The following is a 16,412-nucleotide window of genomic DNA, read 5'->3' as shown; positions in this document are numbered from 1 at the left end:
TCTGTTTTTGGCTTTAATGTCAGCCTTTCTTTTTAAATTTAATATTCTGGCTTTTGCCTGTCTGTCAACCCTGTTTTAATCTGCTACATAAAAAAAACATTGTTCATACCTGTGTCAATATCATTGCTGTTTGCTGCTTCCCTCAGTCTTTTGGCAGCTGTTAAAAGAAAACATTCAATGACAGGGACATTAGTATTTCTTCCGGATTTCATGGAAAGAAGCAAACTGCACTGCATTAGATGTGAGACCTTATACAGAGGAGCATTTTATCAATTAACAACACAGGAATAAGAACTTCAATACTGAGAATTATGTTCTTATTCACTGTGACACATCTTCTCAGCATGCATTACTTACTGACATGCATTTTCACTGTTACCATACCAGCTCTCAGTTTATGTGACATTAGCAGTATGAGTTAGTGCTGGTTAGTTAGTTTCAAAAGAATTTGCAAATTGATGATGATTCATCTCATGACATAACCTTTATAGGTTAAAAGCATCGGTATCGGCAACACTCGACCTGTTATTCACTTGGTATCGGATCGATACCAACATTTGCAGTCTTGCACAGCACTACTTAGTTTGTGCAGCGACATTTTCAAACACATAACTACAACTCCGCACACACTATTTCTTTTACCATACCGTTGCTTACCATAAACATCTTTACCGATGGGACCCAGGTTCCGCACGGCTCTGTGGTGCCGCCTGGCCCTGCTCCCCGTTATCTTCCCCAGTTTGCACGCCACATCACCCGCACCGAACTCTCCTCGCCCCGGCTCCCACAGCAAGTGCAGGTACCTCAGTTCTTTGTCGTCTCTCTGTCCGAGTCGACCCAGCACCACTTTGCCCTCCCCTGTCCCACTCATCCCAAACCCGACAGCACCGTTGCCCATGTCGTCCATCCCGTCCACGTTACCCCGCTGCTGCTCCCTGTCCGCCGCTCCCTCTACGGGTCCCTGCTCCACCATGTATTCCCCCTCCGAGCTGGACGGGTCATTATCCGAGGCAGGGATAGCGCTCCACCCATCCATACTTTATCTTGGCATAGAGAAGCTATTTTTGCGCTGTACTCGTTGCATAAGGTACCTTACAACTCCTGCTGAAGCTAAAGGGAAATAAAGCCGCGAGTAGCATCGGGAGTCCGCCTCGTCTGAAGCATGTTTATCTTGCACCGACTCTTCGGGCCGTTACACAGCGTCAGAAAACACAGTTACTCTCCCGGTGGCGTCACTGCATCCTGGAAAAATATAAAGTGTTTAAACTGCGGACGCCTTTTTCCTTCACACATCAAAATGTCCCCTATTGCACATTTTCCACTTCATCGGGTAAAAGCCACGCCCATCATACAGCCAACAACCTCGAAGTATGAATCACCAATCAGATTAAGAGATGCTCACTCACTTCCGTCCAATGGCACGATCGCAATCGAGCAGCCAATCAAACTGTTCCAGTGCTGGGCCGACGATTGCGCTGGGCATGCGCACTGAGAAATGCACTAATGTTACCCAAAAGCCAATAATTTAAATAAAAAAAAAACAAACAAAAATAACTAGAGTTTCCTTTTTGATGTTTGTTTAATCATTTACCATAATTTTTATGCATAAATATTTGTGATACCCACCCTCCACCTGTAGAGCTTTACATGATATATAAATCTGCATGATATGAAAATAACACACAACATCCTGTATACAAACACTTGTGAAAATAATTACTTGGGAGCTTTTATGGGACAGCGTACCTCTCCCTAAAGTGATGAGCAGTGGTTTCCAATCTGCAGGTCTTGACTCCCAATGATGGTCACATGATATATCTAAAGCATCAGCAGTCAGCTTAGAGAATAGGAAATATATCAACGTGATATAATAAAGGATAATTGTAGTTCTTTGTTTTATTTAATACTTTGAATACTAATAACATAAAGAAGGGAGAATTAGTCTTTGGTTGAAACAATCAAGCAGCAGAACTCTCTAAGAAAAACTGCTTTGTTTCAAGCCGGTAAACAGGTTGTGAAACACAGATCTGTAGGATGGCATTCTGTCCAAAAAAGATTTGGCCTCGTGGAGGTAATGACTGCAAGTGCTGGAGGTAGCAATTCTGAAAAATCTTACAGGTGCATGCTGCACGCTTAGGTAAAACAATCATAAGTCAAGTTTCAGTCCTGAAGATACGGATGCTCCAGCTGGTGCCAGGTAATTTGGAAATGTCGAGTCAGCATCGGATGTGCCTACGTCTTGCTCGGTGTGCGTCAGTCCTGCGTCATGAACGCGCTGTCGCAGCTGGCTGTTGCGAGGGATCCCCTGCTGCTTCAGGTATCCCTGCTGGCAAAACAGTGGTGGCATGCGGTGGGTGAGGGATAAGTGGAAGCAGGATTCTGAAAAACCGGAGGACAGAAGGGAATGAGTCAATCCGCCAGCTGCTGAAAGAAGTCATGTTATTTGTCTGATCATTTCTTAATTCCATTTAAATTTAGAACAATGGATTACACAGGGAATACATTAAATTACAGTAGATGTCTTTCTGAAAGTGATTTTTACTATTATTACCTTCACTATTATCTTCTTCAATACCATTGCCAACACAGTGCAGAGGAGCTACCTAAACATAAACTGAAAGCATGCTTTATTCACAGGTGTACTTCTTCTCTTAGACGTGTTTCTCTGGAAAATTTAAAAACTGAAAAAGTAGGAACATACCATTCTTTTTTTCCAGATAAGCTGTTAATGTGTGCATTACCTGCATAGAAGGCCCTGAGGTCAGTCTGGAGACAGTGCTCCAGGAAGCGTCGCAGTGGCTGGATGTGAGATATTGGAGCGTCCCATTCTGTGAGGAAGTCCTCCACTATGTGATGAATGGCTTGGGGGCGCGGTAAAGGCCAGCCGTTGGGACGTAGCTTCATTTCTTCCACTAGGGGGAAAAAAAGATCACATTTTATTTTTTCCCTGTCAAGTATAAAGCGAATCTTTTTTTGATGGTGACACCATTCCTACTCACCAGAAGGTAGTGTTTTATAGTAGTATAAAACAGGGTGAAGAAAGTTGGATTTCCAAGCATTAGTCCACTCTGTTTCTGCCCTGCTGCGCCCCAGATAGTCTATTTTCTTCTTCCCATATTGCATGACTACAACTATTAGTCCATGCATGGAGACATCGTGGCCAGAAAGAGAGGAGAGCTGAGGCAGGGCCTGGAGTGGAAACTCTTCCAAGTATTCACAGTGAGACCTTAGAGTCAAGTAGAAAGGAGAATAAAATATATAATGAATATCAACAACTGCAGCTTTGTTTCTTGTGATGATGTAAGGCGGTGTCATAGTTTGGAGACTTTACTCTTCTGGCAAAGAAGGACAATAACTGCCTAATATTGAAGCAACTGGACATCAATTTAGTTTGTTCGAAGATCAGAGTGAAATGAATGTATTTGATTAAACAGGTATTCTGTTCTAGTAGCTGCAGCTCCAGCAGTGTAAAACAGGCTAAACAGCAGATTATAATCAAGGATAAAAACATTTTCTCAACAATACAAGCACATTTGTTTGACAATGCAACTTAGGCATGTAGACATGATCACTTTGAGCTCCCACAATTCAAACTGAGCAACAGAATGTGGAAGAAATGTGATTTAAGTGACTTTGAACATCGCATTGTTGCTGGTGTCAGAGTGTTTGAGAAAGTATTGATCTACTAGGATTTTCCCCACATTACCATCTCTAGGGTTTAAAGAAAATGTCCAGTGAGCAGCTGTTCTCTGGCTAAAAATGCCTTGTTAAAGCTGCTTTAAGCCGATAGGATGACAACAGTAACTCAAATAACCACTTGTAACAACCAAGATATGTAGATGAGCATCTCTTAATGCACAGCATGTAAAAACTTGAAGCAAATGAGCTACAGCAGCAGAAGAAAAACGTTGCCACTCCTGAACAGGAAACTGAGGAAAAGATTACACAAGCTTACCAGAATTTGCCAACAGAAAACTGGAACAGTGCTGCAATTTTTGGAAGGTAGAATCAGATCATGGATACCCATGTTTTAGACTGCATACTTATTACTTGTAAAAGTGGCCTTTGACTACAAGGGATGCCCCAAAAAGTTAGCTGCTCCCCCCAAAAGTCAGTATGAATTCTGAGACTATCAGGACATGTAACCTAATAAGCATGAATGAGCAAGAGTGGAAAAAAGAGAACAGCTGGAACAAGCAAGCATGCAATAAATACTTACCCTCGAAGAAGTATGACATCTCCAAGCACCTCAAACATCTGGTATGGCCCCGAGGCCTCGTCGACCCGCTTCAGAATCCACGACTGCAAATGTGTTGCCAACAGTTGTGTTGATGGCCACGCGTTCCTGTGGTAACGGTGTTCAAGTAAACGATGTACAGCTCGTGCTGTGTTAGACAAAACACAGTTCATGTTAAAATCATCCTGATCACAGGTCGAACTGGCACAAAATTCACTTTTCTGTCGTACCAACTACATTTGCAATAGATCATCTGATGCCACGGTGCCTTTAACAAACGGTGACGGGAATTTCAAAATGTCACAAAACAACAGCAGTCTGTCACCTGTGTAACGGAATCCATGCACAAAGCCGCCAGCAGATGAGCGATAGTCTCTGGAGTGAGATGCAGTTCCCAGCACGAACAAACCCGGGGTGTTCTTCCCTTCGTACCAGGGCGTCAACTCAGGCAACCTCCCTTTGGCATTTTCACTGTTCGGTGGGCAGGCGGAGCTGAGGAGAATTTTTTAATACGATATGAGCAGGCTTATCTTACATATTGTGCTGAGATAGAATAAGAAGAGCACGTAACATCAGCCTTCACCTGTCAAATATGCTGAAGTTGAACCGGAATCCGAGGCATCGGATGACTCGATCATAGGGTTTTCGCATGGGGAAGTTGTCGATGTGATGCCCCGGCAGTTCTTCCTGTGTCGCATCAAAACTGTTCCTACTGTGCATGTACTTATTTAACGTGAGATACAGCTGTTTCCTTTTCTCTTTCTTCTTTCCACCCAGTCTCCTCTTGCCTTCCTCCTTTTGTTGAGCGATAACGATCTTCTCCAGACGGGCCTCCGCCAGCCCATCGAGGGACTTCAGCTGATACGTATCTATCAGCTCATTATTCACAGCTCTGGATAAGCAGGGGAGCAGGTTTAAGAAATAAAATGGGACATAATAAGTAATGATTGTTTTGAAACCATCCTTTATTTTACCTGAGATCTCCCACGTAATGCGTTTGCCACGCAAGGCGAACGGGGCTGGAACTGAGCATGTGCACCCGACTCGCTCTTCCTAAGATGCTCTGGGCTGTTTCAAAAGCAGAGTTTCCCTTTCCCAGAATGAGCACGGCCTGGTCCTTGTAGTCGTCGGGGTTAGTGGAGATGGACTCATAGCCCTCAACCAGGTCTGCACCGACAAAGTCCACCGTGTGAGGAACCCACAGGCCCGTGGCTACCAGGAGGACGCTGATGGAGAGAGGACAAGAGTGCAACAGAACAATCCAAACCAATGCAAATTTCTCCTCCGAGGATCATCAAGAGACAAAATACCTGCACGTGTAGTCTGACGCATGTTGGTCAGTCAGGATGTAGTGTCTTCCCGTTGCAGACTGCACTGCCCTGATCCTCCCAACATCAACACCATACTGTACCCTCAACCCTAGCTCCCCCACAAACAAGGACAGGTACTGAGGGAAGGCGTCAGCGGGCGGGTAAAAGTCATCGCTGACCCTCTTGAAGAGGAGGTCAGGTTTATCGCTCAGCAGCGAGTTCCAGTCGTGGCGCAGGTTGAACTCTCGGTTCCCCCTTCCGGTGTAGATCTTATTGATGCTGATGAGCTTCCTGTGCCTGGGATACCTTGCCATGCACAAAACAAAGCAGAGAAGACGTCCCTCAGAGTTTATACGGGAGGATAACGCGTGTGTTATGTTGAAAGCTCGCCCAAAGTTCCTTACTTGTTGAAGAAGCTGCCGGGTCCCGAGTTCCTCTCCAAGATGACATAGTTTCTCCTGGCCTTGGAGAGGAAATATCCCATCTGCAGTCCTGCGGGGCCGGCTCCAAGCACGCAGTAGTCGTACCGGCGGGTGACATTGTGGTGGCGGTTATCAAAAGAGCTTAAAACATAGCCAATCAGGATGAAAAGGATGACAGAAGGAAGGCTCGGATCCATAACCTGATGAATATGAGGCAATGATGGAAGTAAAAAAATATATATATATTAACACGATGAATATATAGGTAATAACAATGAAACATTCGACTTTTAAACCCTTTTGAGATTATTTGCGACATGATTTGTTATCCTGCGTTATCCTGCTGGAAGCAGCCGTCAGAAGATGGGTCATAAAGGAATGGACACGGACAGCAACATCAGTCAGGTAGGATATGACATTTAAGTAATGCTCAGCAGCTACTAAGGGGCCCAAAGACAATATCCATCACACCACAAAACCGTTAGCACTAGGCAGGAGGGATCATGTTGTTTATTTCCAATTCTCACCGCGCCTTCTGAATGCTGAAGCATAAACTGAGACCCATCAGTGCAGGCAACACTTTTCCAGTTTTCTTTAGCCAACTGTGGTGTATCATCAGTTCCAATACAAAGCTGTTTACAGGTTCTTGTGCAGTGCAGTCCCACTTGATGTAATCCATATGTATAAGGGCACGGCACTACATCTGAACCTAAAAATCGTACAAATTTTATCCAAACCAGTTTTCTACACTGTATTTTTTATCATCGAACATTTTGATTTATCATCTTCCTCTTGCGTCCTCCCTATGTGCCACCTGCCCACACAAAACCAACCTATTTCAATAAATGAACAATTTTCAATACTACCTGGATTGTTATAAACAGAACAAGTCTGAATTTTATGATAAAACGTATTTGTCATGTAAAAATATCGAACAAGTTTGGTCAAGTTAACTGTGTCCGAGCCCAGCCTGCGTAGGTATTTGGGAGAACGGGCTCCATGCAGGAGCTCCACATGAAGCCACATAAACGTATTCGGTATAAAACCTAAAGGGAACCCAAGGCGATAATTAGTAGGGCTGAAGCGAGTAGAACCGTGCTAAGAGACACAGGTGTAGGGTCCGCAGGGGATCCCGGGCTCTCCGTGAACTCTCCAGCCGATGTTATATCACTCCGTCGAGGATGCAGCCACTGCCTTCGCCCGCTCAACCAGATGTGAGAACAGCTAACGTCGTCAAACACGGAGACCTCACACCTCACCTTTCAAATGGCTCGATCCTTCACGCGCAGCATCTGGAGTTCACCGCGTGTCGATCCGGTCACGGCTGCTACATGTTTACTGTCCTGCATCTTACACAGATTTCTCTGTGCGAGAGAGAGCAGCAGTCCTCCACAAATCCACTGGCACAGCCCAGTTCGCCCCCGGATGACAAACACCAATGGAGGGGAGCGTGCATCAGGGGGCGTGTTTACGACCGGAGCAGGCGAGAAAGGAAGGAAAGACTCGTTCTTATAATGGGGAATTACTCAACAGTTACATAAATAAAGTTTGGAATAACAAAATGTGTCTGATATAACTTTATCTAAAAAAATAAATAATAAAACGTGCTTAGACAATTAGCTATAAGTCATAATCTGGAGTAAGTAAAAGTACAAACATTTTAGCATCATAATACACTTCCATACAGCAAAAGTAGGGGAGAGCGGGGTAAGTTGTCACACGGGTAAGTTGTCACACTGTTCATAACTCCAACACTAGAGGCTCTATCTCAAAAATGAAATAGCCACTTTGTGTGACTTCTTCTTCTATAGTCAACCTCCTGTTCACATGTGGTCAAGACTGCTCTAATCTGAGGTGAGCACATCTTTTTTATTTTTTTGACCTAAAATGAAAAATAAATCACTTTAAATTTTCTTCAGTACAACTTTGTTAGGTATAGATGTTACAGATTATTATTTTACACAAAATAGAGGCGACATTAACGTGTCTTTTGATACTTCAGCTGATGTGCTATGTTGAGCTAACCCTGACATTTAGCCAAAATTAGCATAAATGTCAGTTTGGGGCAAGTTGTCTCATTAACTTTGGGGCAAGTCGTCACATGTGACAACTTGCCCCAGTACAAATAAATGCTCCAAAAAATTGTGATATTGTAATTCATTTGTATTTGTAATAAGGTCTTTGAAGAAAGGAAGGAGAGGCAGGAATTAAGGAAGGAAGGAAGAAAGTAAGATGGTTCGAAATTATCAACGAAAGACAGAGCGTGGCAGAACACCACCTGACATTATGTTAAAGGCAGTCAGGCAGGTAAAGATGCAGAACAAATCAATCACAAGTACAGCAAAGGATTTTGACATAAATTACCGCACTGCAATTACTGACAGCGGACTACCAACTCCAGAGGACATCCAGCCATATCCAAAAGCTGGCCGCCGAAAACCATCCAGCAAAGGAAGAAAACGACGCAAATCAGCAATTCTAACCGACACGCCAGTGAAGCAGCAACTAGAAAAAGAAAAGAATAAGGCTGAATCTAGCAAAAAGCTGTTTCAAAAGAGAGGGACGCGAGGGGGGAAAACATCTGGACCTATGAAGAACAACGCAGCTAAAAGAAGAAAAATAATTCAAGAGTCATCATCAGATGATGAAGAGTGCTTCTGCCTTGTCTGTGTGGAGCCATTTTCAAACAGTCGTCCAAAAGAGACCTGGGTAAAATGCGTAAAATGCAACAAATGGGCCCATGATGCTTGCACCTCAGGCCAGGCAATTTATGTGTGCCAGAATTGTGACTATGAAGTTGAGTCTGATTAATCAGAAATAAGGCATCTGTTTTGTTCAGAGTATAAACATGTTAAGTAAAGCAAGTTATTTGCAGCATTCCATTCAGTTATGATGGATTTATGTGCAAGCCAGAGAACATTTGAGTTTAAAGTTCAAACTAAAGTTTTCTTTCTACTTAATGTTTTGATTAAAATGTGTATTGGATTGAAATAATTGTTTTTTTCCAAATTCTCTTGGCATAATTGTTCAAATTTCCAGTTTTGGTTTGAATTTAACAATTAAAATCAATAATCATAATTAAGTATTTGTGTTCATATTTTAAGATAATCTAGTGTGACAACTTACCTGCCGATGGGGCAAATTGTCACAAGTGCACATTCTCCTTTCAACAGTCTACAACTCCGTAATGAGATAAGATATGAAAATGTAATCAATACATCATATGTGCCCGAGACTTCCGTCTTTCATTTGGTGAAACATTTATTACGTTGTGATGTATGGTGCTCAGTAAAAGTTAGTCAGTGTGAAGAGTGTGACAACTTACCCCGCTCTCCCCTACTCATGATGCAGTGTGCCCCCTATTTGGAATAATATACGCTAAATTATTGCATCATTATTATTCTTTAATGAATAAAGCACTTTAATTATACAGCTACACACTGCTGGGTAGCTTTATCTGTAACTGCTTTTCCAGCAGTGTGGGCCAGGGCCCCCTGGTGGACAGCGAACGTACTGCAGGCTTAAGTGATAACAAATTCAGTTTGAAAACGCTAACAAGTATGTACAGTTACATTTTTATATACATATATTTATCTATATAAACATTGTATTAAAACCGGTAGCAAGAACAGGTTAGTTTGTGATATTACTCATTACTCTGACCTAAATTTACTGCTCTGAGGTTGAAGTTGTGTCCCAGTGGCAGGTGGGTCACACATTGGCCGTAACAATGTCCACGTGACTGAGCAGCACTGGCATTTTATAGCCAACAAGACGTATTGAAAAAAACCTGGTAATTTAGGGCAGCTGTGGCATAAGCCTTACATTGGGTGGTCTTATAAATTTAAGCACTGCTTATCTGTTGATTTATATATTTTAAAATTTCAAAATAACATGTATAGTTTTTAGATAATTGATATGATTGTATATTTAAAAACAAGTTAATATAGAAATACTTAAAAAATTTCAGCTATGTGTAATCAATATTACCTCTGTGGCTGGTTTAATCAATATTACTGTATATAAACATTTTGGGAAACTATGTGTGCTGCCGTGCATAAAGACCAACAACCAAGCATCTACTGAAAGTGAGAAAACTTTATTTCAGAACACAAAATTAAAGAACGTGAGTTGTTTTTTAAGGGTAAAAAAGCAATCCAAGAAACAGAGAAATAACTGTTTACACTGATTTCACATAAGTCCTTCCTTCCTGCTTTTTTTTTTAAATCTCGACATTATTCGTGCCACGCCTCGAAGCAGTTCCTGTCTGCAATAAGACACAGGGCCACATCGCACTCCCTACACTTCCAGGGGGTAGACTGATATTCCTTCTTTATCAGCCTGCACTGCACGCAGGTCCTTCGTCCGTACGAGGCCCTCTTGCTTGCATCGGGTTGGTTGGAGATCGGCACGGGGAGGTGGCCACTCGGGCCTTTGGTAGGGGGGACGGCGACTGTTACGCCACACAGCTGGGCAGTCAGCTCCTCCAGGAAGGCCCTGTGAGTCATGGGTTCCTCGTGTTTCTCTCTGCAGAGCTCCTTGTGAAGCAGGAAGCTGTTGGTGGCTGCAATCTCCAGGAAGTGTAAGAACAGTAAACGGTACCAGCGTGATGTTTTGTGGTGTACAGAGTAGGATTGTGTCAACTGTTCTAACATATCAGCACCTCCCATGTACTTGTTATATTCCATGACAGGTGTCGGGCATGGAATGAATCCGACGGTCGACTTGCCATCCTCACTTTTCACTCTCCTCTCCACGGTGTGTCCAGAGAACGCCTGGTGGACTGTAGAGCAGATGCTGACCTCACAGAAGTCCTTCCACTTCACATAAACCACAGGAGGTTCGCGGATCCACCTCAGGGTGCCTTTGGGATCCTTTTTTGTCAGAGCATTTGAATGTGTGGTTGGGCAGCCTCTCCTGTTGTCTCTGTATGTTCCACACGCTCCAACATTGAGGCTCAGCAGGTCTCTAAAGAGTTTTGGACTGGTGTAGAAACTGTCCAGAAACAGGTTATAACCACTGCCCAGGTGTGCAGACTTTATCAGGGTCATAACAGAGTCGTATGCAAGCCCAGTGCCTGACTCAAACCGTGACTTTCCAGTGTACACAGCAAAGTCCAAGATGTAACCGTTGCTGCTGTCAGACAGAACAAAGAGTTTGAAACCCAACTTGTTTGGTTTTGCTGTCCCTTTCTGAATCATTCCAGCGTGGTTCTTCCTCACTATTGTCCTCTCATCAATCAGAAGCTTCTGCCTAGGGTGGTAAAACGTATTGCAGGCGTGTTTGATGGTGTCCATTAGGGGGTTCAATCGAAACAGATGGTCGTATTGCGGCGTTCCCTTCTGCCTGTCATTCTCAACATCTTCCTCGGGATCACTCATGTGGATGTTCCAAGATATCACCCGATACCTGTCCTGTGACATGACGTCAGCCGGAAACAGCACACTGAATATCGTGTTCTTTTTCCAGTAGTCACAGATGTTATCCAGTTTCACCAGTGAAAAGAAGAAAGTGAGTCCGACATAATTTAGGAACTCTGGGACGTCGAGGTCAGTCCATGAATACTTTTTGCCTTTTCCAATGTTTTTGGCTGCTTGTTTGTTTGTGTTCTCACAAAGAGTTGAAATGGCTTCATTGCTGAGAAACAGCTTGAAGAGGTCCAGCGGCATGTGTTTGTTGTTTGAATTCAATTGATGTCCGGGTGGTCGGGCTGGGACGAACCTGTTAGGCGGCGGACAAATGTCTGGATCGTTCTCTGTTTTCCAGGATTTGGCTGTTGAATGTGGAGATCTTTTTCTTTTATGGCCTCTCGTTACACTGAGTGAAGAACCGTCTTCTTCACAATAAGCAGAGTGGTTGGCATCTTCTTCACCAGAGGTGCAAGGCTCTGTGTGCCCATCCTGTTGATCATCATAACTGAAAGAAACAGAATAAGTATTATGGTCATTTATCTCAGGCCAGTGTTTTTGTGGTTCAAATGTTTCGCAGTATAAACTATAAAGAATGGTTGAAATTGCCTGATGCTGTTCCTCCAACCCATCCAGACTTAAACCTGTAGTGTAGGTTTGCTTATATCCTGTGCCTGGAAGGCCCCATCCCCCACAAGAATGTGTACTATGAAGACTATGGCTAAAACCCTAACCCCCACCGTCCCACCCACCCACAGACACACACACACAGTGTGACCAGATAAAGTCCAAAGGTGCAAGTAAAGAACATAGCACTCATTTCATCAGTTCATTTCACTGACCCAAACCCCTAAAATACACCTACACAATTAAGCACATGTTGATCTACTGCCATCAACTGTGTTATAACCACTTAAAAACTTCATTTTATTATTTATTCCTGCCACACGTCACGTGTCATACCATACTTACATATTATGCCATTTCTACTCCTCATTTATGTATTCATGAGTTTTCTCCAAGTGCAAAAATCTGTCCTGTGCATTATCATGCAATCACAGCTCTCTCTGAATATATTAACGTACTTTAAAAAATATATTTTTAAATATTTTATATGGCTGGCTTACGGTCTGCAGGTTTTTATACCTGCAGTCTTGCTCTAAACACCATCAAACTCTGCCCGTACTAAAGCTGCATTAGCTTGTAAATACAGTATACTTACTCTTCCGCTGGATCGAGCCCCTCGTCGTAAGCTAGTTCGTCCTCCGTGAGGAAACTTTCTGCGCCAGACTCTCCTTCGTCCTCGCTTTCAAGCAGTTCGGGAGCAGCTTCGTCGTCGGAAGCCATCGTAGCCATCCAGGATATTTTTTTTTTAAAAGACACAACTCCTCGCGTGAAGAGAGTCTTTGGCGTCACGAAAGTGAAGTAGTTATTGTTTCCTCTTCGTTTTTTCTCTTTTTTTCTTCTGCGCAGTTATTGGCGGTAAATTTTCAATTGGCAGGGACTGCTTTGTTCTGACATCACTTCCGGTAAAGTTCCCTAAAAAAATGGTACAGATGTTTTGTTCTCGGCTAAAACAGCTTTTAGTCAGCAGTTCACTACTTTATATGTCTGTGTGTAATACATCCAAATGGAAAGTTCTCCCTTTAAATTATTAAAACTAATTTATCTTTCTGAAATAACTTAATTTACTTTAAAATGTATTTTTAATTATTTCTAGGCAACGTTTTGCCAAATTTTGTTCATTGTCATTGAGTGGTCATATAGAGCGATGCAGTTCTGCTAGCTTTTGATTGGGTAGCGGACGTCATGGATAAGAAGATACTCATATGTGCGAAAGTTTGCTTGTTGTCTTGTTGTCTTTGCTTTCAGCCTTGAATTTTAATGTTTTAGAGCTACCAAATATCCACAGAGCTTAGTTTCCTGTTTAAATACAACCTCATCTGTATATATTGATGAAACATCGAAGCAAAGATTTAAAATTTATATTTCTCACGTCATAAGATATATTGCCACTCATTTTTTGCTTGTAACAAAGTGTCTACAGATACAATTTCAAAGCTGTCTGTGTTATGCAGATGCAAAAATGGTTCACAGTTTGAGCTAGATGCTCAAATCTTTAAGGTATCAGTGTTAAGTTGCTTACTTTAAAAAAAAGAAAATCCTCTGAATACAGTCAGGTAACAGGACTGGACTGAAAATAAGTGAAAAAGCAGACAATGTGTAAAGAAGAACAGCTTTTAAAGACCTGCAGAAAGCCTGGAGAACTACTGAAATAATACTAAGAAAGTCTGTCTCCTTGGAAGTAAAGTGGTTTTGCACAGTAGTGTATAAAGCTTGATTGTGCCTTTCAGTGTTGTAGCTATACAAGAGTTACTACACACTTTTTACATGAACAAATTACAAAAATGTACTTCTAAACTATTAGAAGTTATACAGCCAGCAGATTTTTTCGGGGGGCCCTTATATTGCGAGGCAAACTTGGAGCCAATAAGCTCCTCGTCTTTTTGGGGCTTCTTGGTGTAGCTTCTTGTGACATTAAGTTCAAAACCTCTTGTTCTGTCCCCTGTTAATAGATGTTTTTTTAAATGGAAAAAAACAAAAAACAACTACAAAAAAAATGCTAACAATTGACAGATAATAGCTACAGGTTTTGAGAATACATTACATGCTACTTTGTTTCTCCATAAGGACTCTGTAGCCACATGTAGCCAAAGCCAGCTCAAACATGATTCAAGAAAATAAGCTTTAATGCCTCGTCATGTTTTCTGATATTGCTGCTGTGTCCACATCTCCCCTGTCATGTGAAGCATGACTCAGCAATCACACTTCTCATTTGACTCAGCAGCTGGAGCTTCACAGCTGTATATAAGAGGAGGGAGGGAGCTGAGAGGCCATGCACTGAGGAGCAACCGTTCAGAGGAACTGACCGGACACGCTGACAGCCGCCAGCTCTAAGGATCGAAGACTCAACTACACTTTACTGAATGTGAGTGAAATGCATTATATATGTATACTCTTACATTTTGTGTACCTATACTAAACCAATGAAACCATTTGAACAGATGGACACGATGAAGAGTGCGAGAAAGAATGAGACAGGAGAAGTCGGCAGGTATGGGAGATCACTTTACTGGAAATTCGCAGCTTTTGCACTTAAAGACATTTTAGGACATGTTGAATGATTGCTCCCTTTCTGTGTTTCCCTTCTGGCCTCAGCGATTTATCAGAGCAGATTAAAGCAGCCACTAAGGACAACCACGTGAGGGCTGAAAACACACAGCTGATGCTGAGTTACCAAAAGGGAGAGATCACTCTGGTTCAGTATAAGGTGAAGTGTGCACAGTGGCTGGATACACAAACCACTTTCTGTTCCTTTTCTTTTTTTTCTTATAAGTGGATGTCTATCTTTATGCGTCTTTTAGGTCCTGCTGTGCTCCCTCTACGAGATCTACAGGGCTCTGGAAGATGAGATGGACAGGAATGCTTCCGATCCAGCCGTTGCACCAATTTACTTCCCTCAAGAGCTTTCCCGTGTGGAATCACTGGAAAGAGACCTGGAGCATTTCTTTGGATCAGAGTGGAGGAAGAGAGTGATCGTCCCTGCAGCCACACAGAGATACAGCCAGAGACTGCGACAGGTGAGCACCGCGTTTTGACGTGATTCATGATTCATAACTCAGAGTGCACAAGAACCAGCGCAACACTTCCCCCTTCTTACATTCTCAGATCGGCAGAGAGAACCCAGAGCTTCTAGTGGCCCACGCCTACACTCGCTACCTCGGTGATCTCTCAGGGGGACAAGTGCTGGGAAAGATTACCCAGAAATCTCTCGGTCTGAGCAGCAAAGAGGGGCTTTCCTTCTTCCACTTCCCCGGTGTGAGCAGCCCCAACCGTTTCAAGCAGCTGTACAGGAGCCGGATGAACAGCATCGAGCTGACGGAGAAGGAGAAGGCCGCGGTGCTGGAGGAGGCCGTGCAGGCCTTTGAGCTGAACATACAGGTGAGAGACCTCAGGACGAATTTTTCTGTGCAAGCCCTGACCAAAAATGACACCAAGAATTGCTCCACAGTTCTCAGTGAACTCAGCTGAAAGAGGAACTGAAGCTAATGCATGTAGAGCCAAAATGCTGCCAACACGCTAATCCCTTTTTTTAACCCCTTGTTTCCTCGTAGGTTTTTGATGACTTGCAGAAAATGCTGAGTGTTGCAACAGAAACTGCGGACCAGCACAAAGACAGATCCCCAGCGGCCGTCCTCCCGTCGTCATCCATCGTACAGTTCACCGTGGGACTGTGTGTTGCGCTGGCCACTATTGGAGTGGGAATGTATGCTTTGTAGGCTCTACCTGTACTTATACTGGTTGTGAATCATAGATTGTACATAATGGCTTTAGCTTCTGGGTTTGAAAAATGAAGGCAAACAGGAGAAGACGTATGAATGATTTTAAAAGGAAGTCTTGAAGGTTCATGGTCTCAATCACCAGTTTAAGGCATACAGATAAAGATGAAAAGAGCTATTGTTACATCACCTAGTTGTTCCTCTTGGAATTCTCTTAATTTAAAAAAATGACTCAATTTTCTTCTGAATATGACCTCAAACCAGTGATCAGGAACACAGAAAAGTCCGGAAAGTGTTTAGCAAAGTCATGAAAGGTTGTTTGTGTCGCCCCCTGGTGGTGACTGAAGAGATTGTAGTTTTAAAAGGTGCTTCCACCTTGGCTTCACATTCCAAACCCAGAAGCTACAACCATATTTTGCACCGTCGATGGTTCTTGCAGAATATAAATTACATTTTGTGATGTTGCAAGACTTGAGGCGTCACTAACCAGTGAGTGGGATTAAAAAGGCTCCATCCATCTTTTATATACAGTGTGTGACATGCACATTTTGCACTTTACTCAGTTTGGCTCTGAAAGAGAAATCGTGACTGACAATCTGTCAACTCCAAGCCAAAGCAGTGATTTTACTTGTCATTTGTGTATATTCATCAAATCGTGTCTCTGTTTATGATCTGTTTAATAAAAAAAAAAGAAA

The 16,412-nt window shown here is 42.8% G+C and overlaps 4 protein-coding genes across 11 annotated transcripts in view; 1 reads left to right on the top strand and 3 right to left on the bottom strand.

The window, feature by feature from the left end:
• ankrd54 (ankyrin repeat domain 54) overlaps nt 1-1,365 on the bottom strand; it is a 4,888-nt gene extending 3,523 nt beyond the window's left edge. The window contains exons 1-2 of the mRNA XM_082530878.1: nt 658-1,365; nt 110-157 (exon numbers count right to left, since the gene is read on the bottom strand). Coding sequence (XP_082387004.1) covers nt 110-157; nt 658-1,036 — 427 coding nt within the window. The 5' untranslated portion in view covers nt 1,037-1,365. The remainder of the gene's footprint in view (nt 1-109; nt 158-657) is intronic.
• hmox1a (heme oxygenase 1a) overlaps nt 1-16,412 on the top strand; it is a 26,924-nt gene extending 10,512 nt beyond the window's left edge. For 2 of the 7 annotated variants that reach the window (XM_082530201.1, XM_082530199.1), the window contains exons 2-7: nt 14,226-14,366; nt 14,443-14,492; nt 14,597-14,708; nt 14,803-15,018; nt 15,107-15,379; nt 15,553-16,412. In XM_082530201.1, the coding sequence (XP_082386327.1) occupies nt 14,443-14,492; nt 14,597-14,708; nt 14,803-15,018; nt 15,107-15,379; nt 15,553-15,717 (816 nt within the window). In that variant the 5' untranslated portion in view covers nt 14,226-14,366 and the 3' untranslated portion in view covers nt 15,718-16,412. Of the gene's footprint in view, nt 1-12,838; nt 12,928-13,193; nt 13,209-14,222; nt 14,367-14,442; nt 14,493-14,596; nt 14,709-14,802; nt 15,019-15,106; nt 15,380-15,552 lie in introns of those variants that run through there. The other 5 variants (XM_082530195.1, XM_082530196.1, XM_082530197.1 and 2 more) reach the window with 5 other exon arrangements.
• Nucleotides 1,561-7,424, bottom strand: foxred2 (FAD-dependent oxidoreductase domain containing 2). Of its 2 annotated transcripts, XR_014276543.1 has the most exons (11): nt 7,229-7,423; nt 5,952-6,169; nt 5,548-5,853; nt 5,212-5,463; nt 4,821-5,129; nt 4,563-4,729; nt 4,220-4,385; nt 3,000-3,226; nt 2,742-2,912; nt 2,552-2,614; nt 2,269-2,379 (listed from the first exon to the last, which is right to left on the bottom strand). XR_014276543.1 is itself a non-coding variant. In XM_082531172.1 (10 exons), the coding sequence occupies exons 2-10, from the start codon at nt 6,164-6,166 to the stop codon at nt 2,147-2,149; spliced, it is 2,046 nt and encodes a 681-aa protein (XP_082387298.1). In that variant the 5' UTR covers nt 6,167-6,169; nt 7,229-7,424; the 3' UTR covers nt 1,561-2,146. The 2 variants fall into 2 exon arrangements, 1 of the variants encoding a protein (XP_082387298.1); XM_082531172.1 differs by lacking the exon at nt 2,552-2,614 and having other exon boundaries at nt 1,561-2,379; nt 7,229-7,424.
• Nucleotides 10,053-12,887, bottom strand: LOC309704782 (piggyBac transposable element-derived protein 4). The gene is made up of 2 exons (XM_082530192.1): nt 12,600-12,887; nt 10,053-11,885 (listed from the first exon to the last, which is right to left on the bottom strand). Exons 1-2 carry the CDS (start codon nt 12,731-12,733, stop codon nt 10,205-10,207), a joined length of 1,815 nt encoding a protein of 604 aa, XP_082386318.1. The 5' UTR covers nt 12,734-12,887; the 3' UTR covers nt 10,053-10,204.

The sequence above is a fragment of the Aulonocara stuartgranti genome (assembly GCF_965226115.1).
Source record: "Aulonocara stuartgranti genome assembly, chromosome: 4".
Lineage (NCBI taxonomy): Eukaryota > Metazoa > Chordata > Actinopteri > Cichliformes > Cichlidae > Aulonocara > Aulonocara stuartgranti.
Note: the sequence above shows the minus strand (reverse complement) of the source record. Positions and strands in the feature narration are given on the sequence as shown.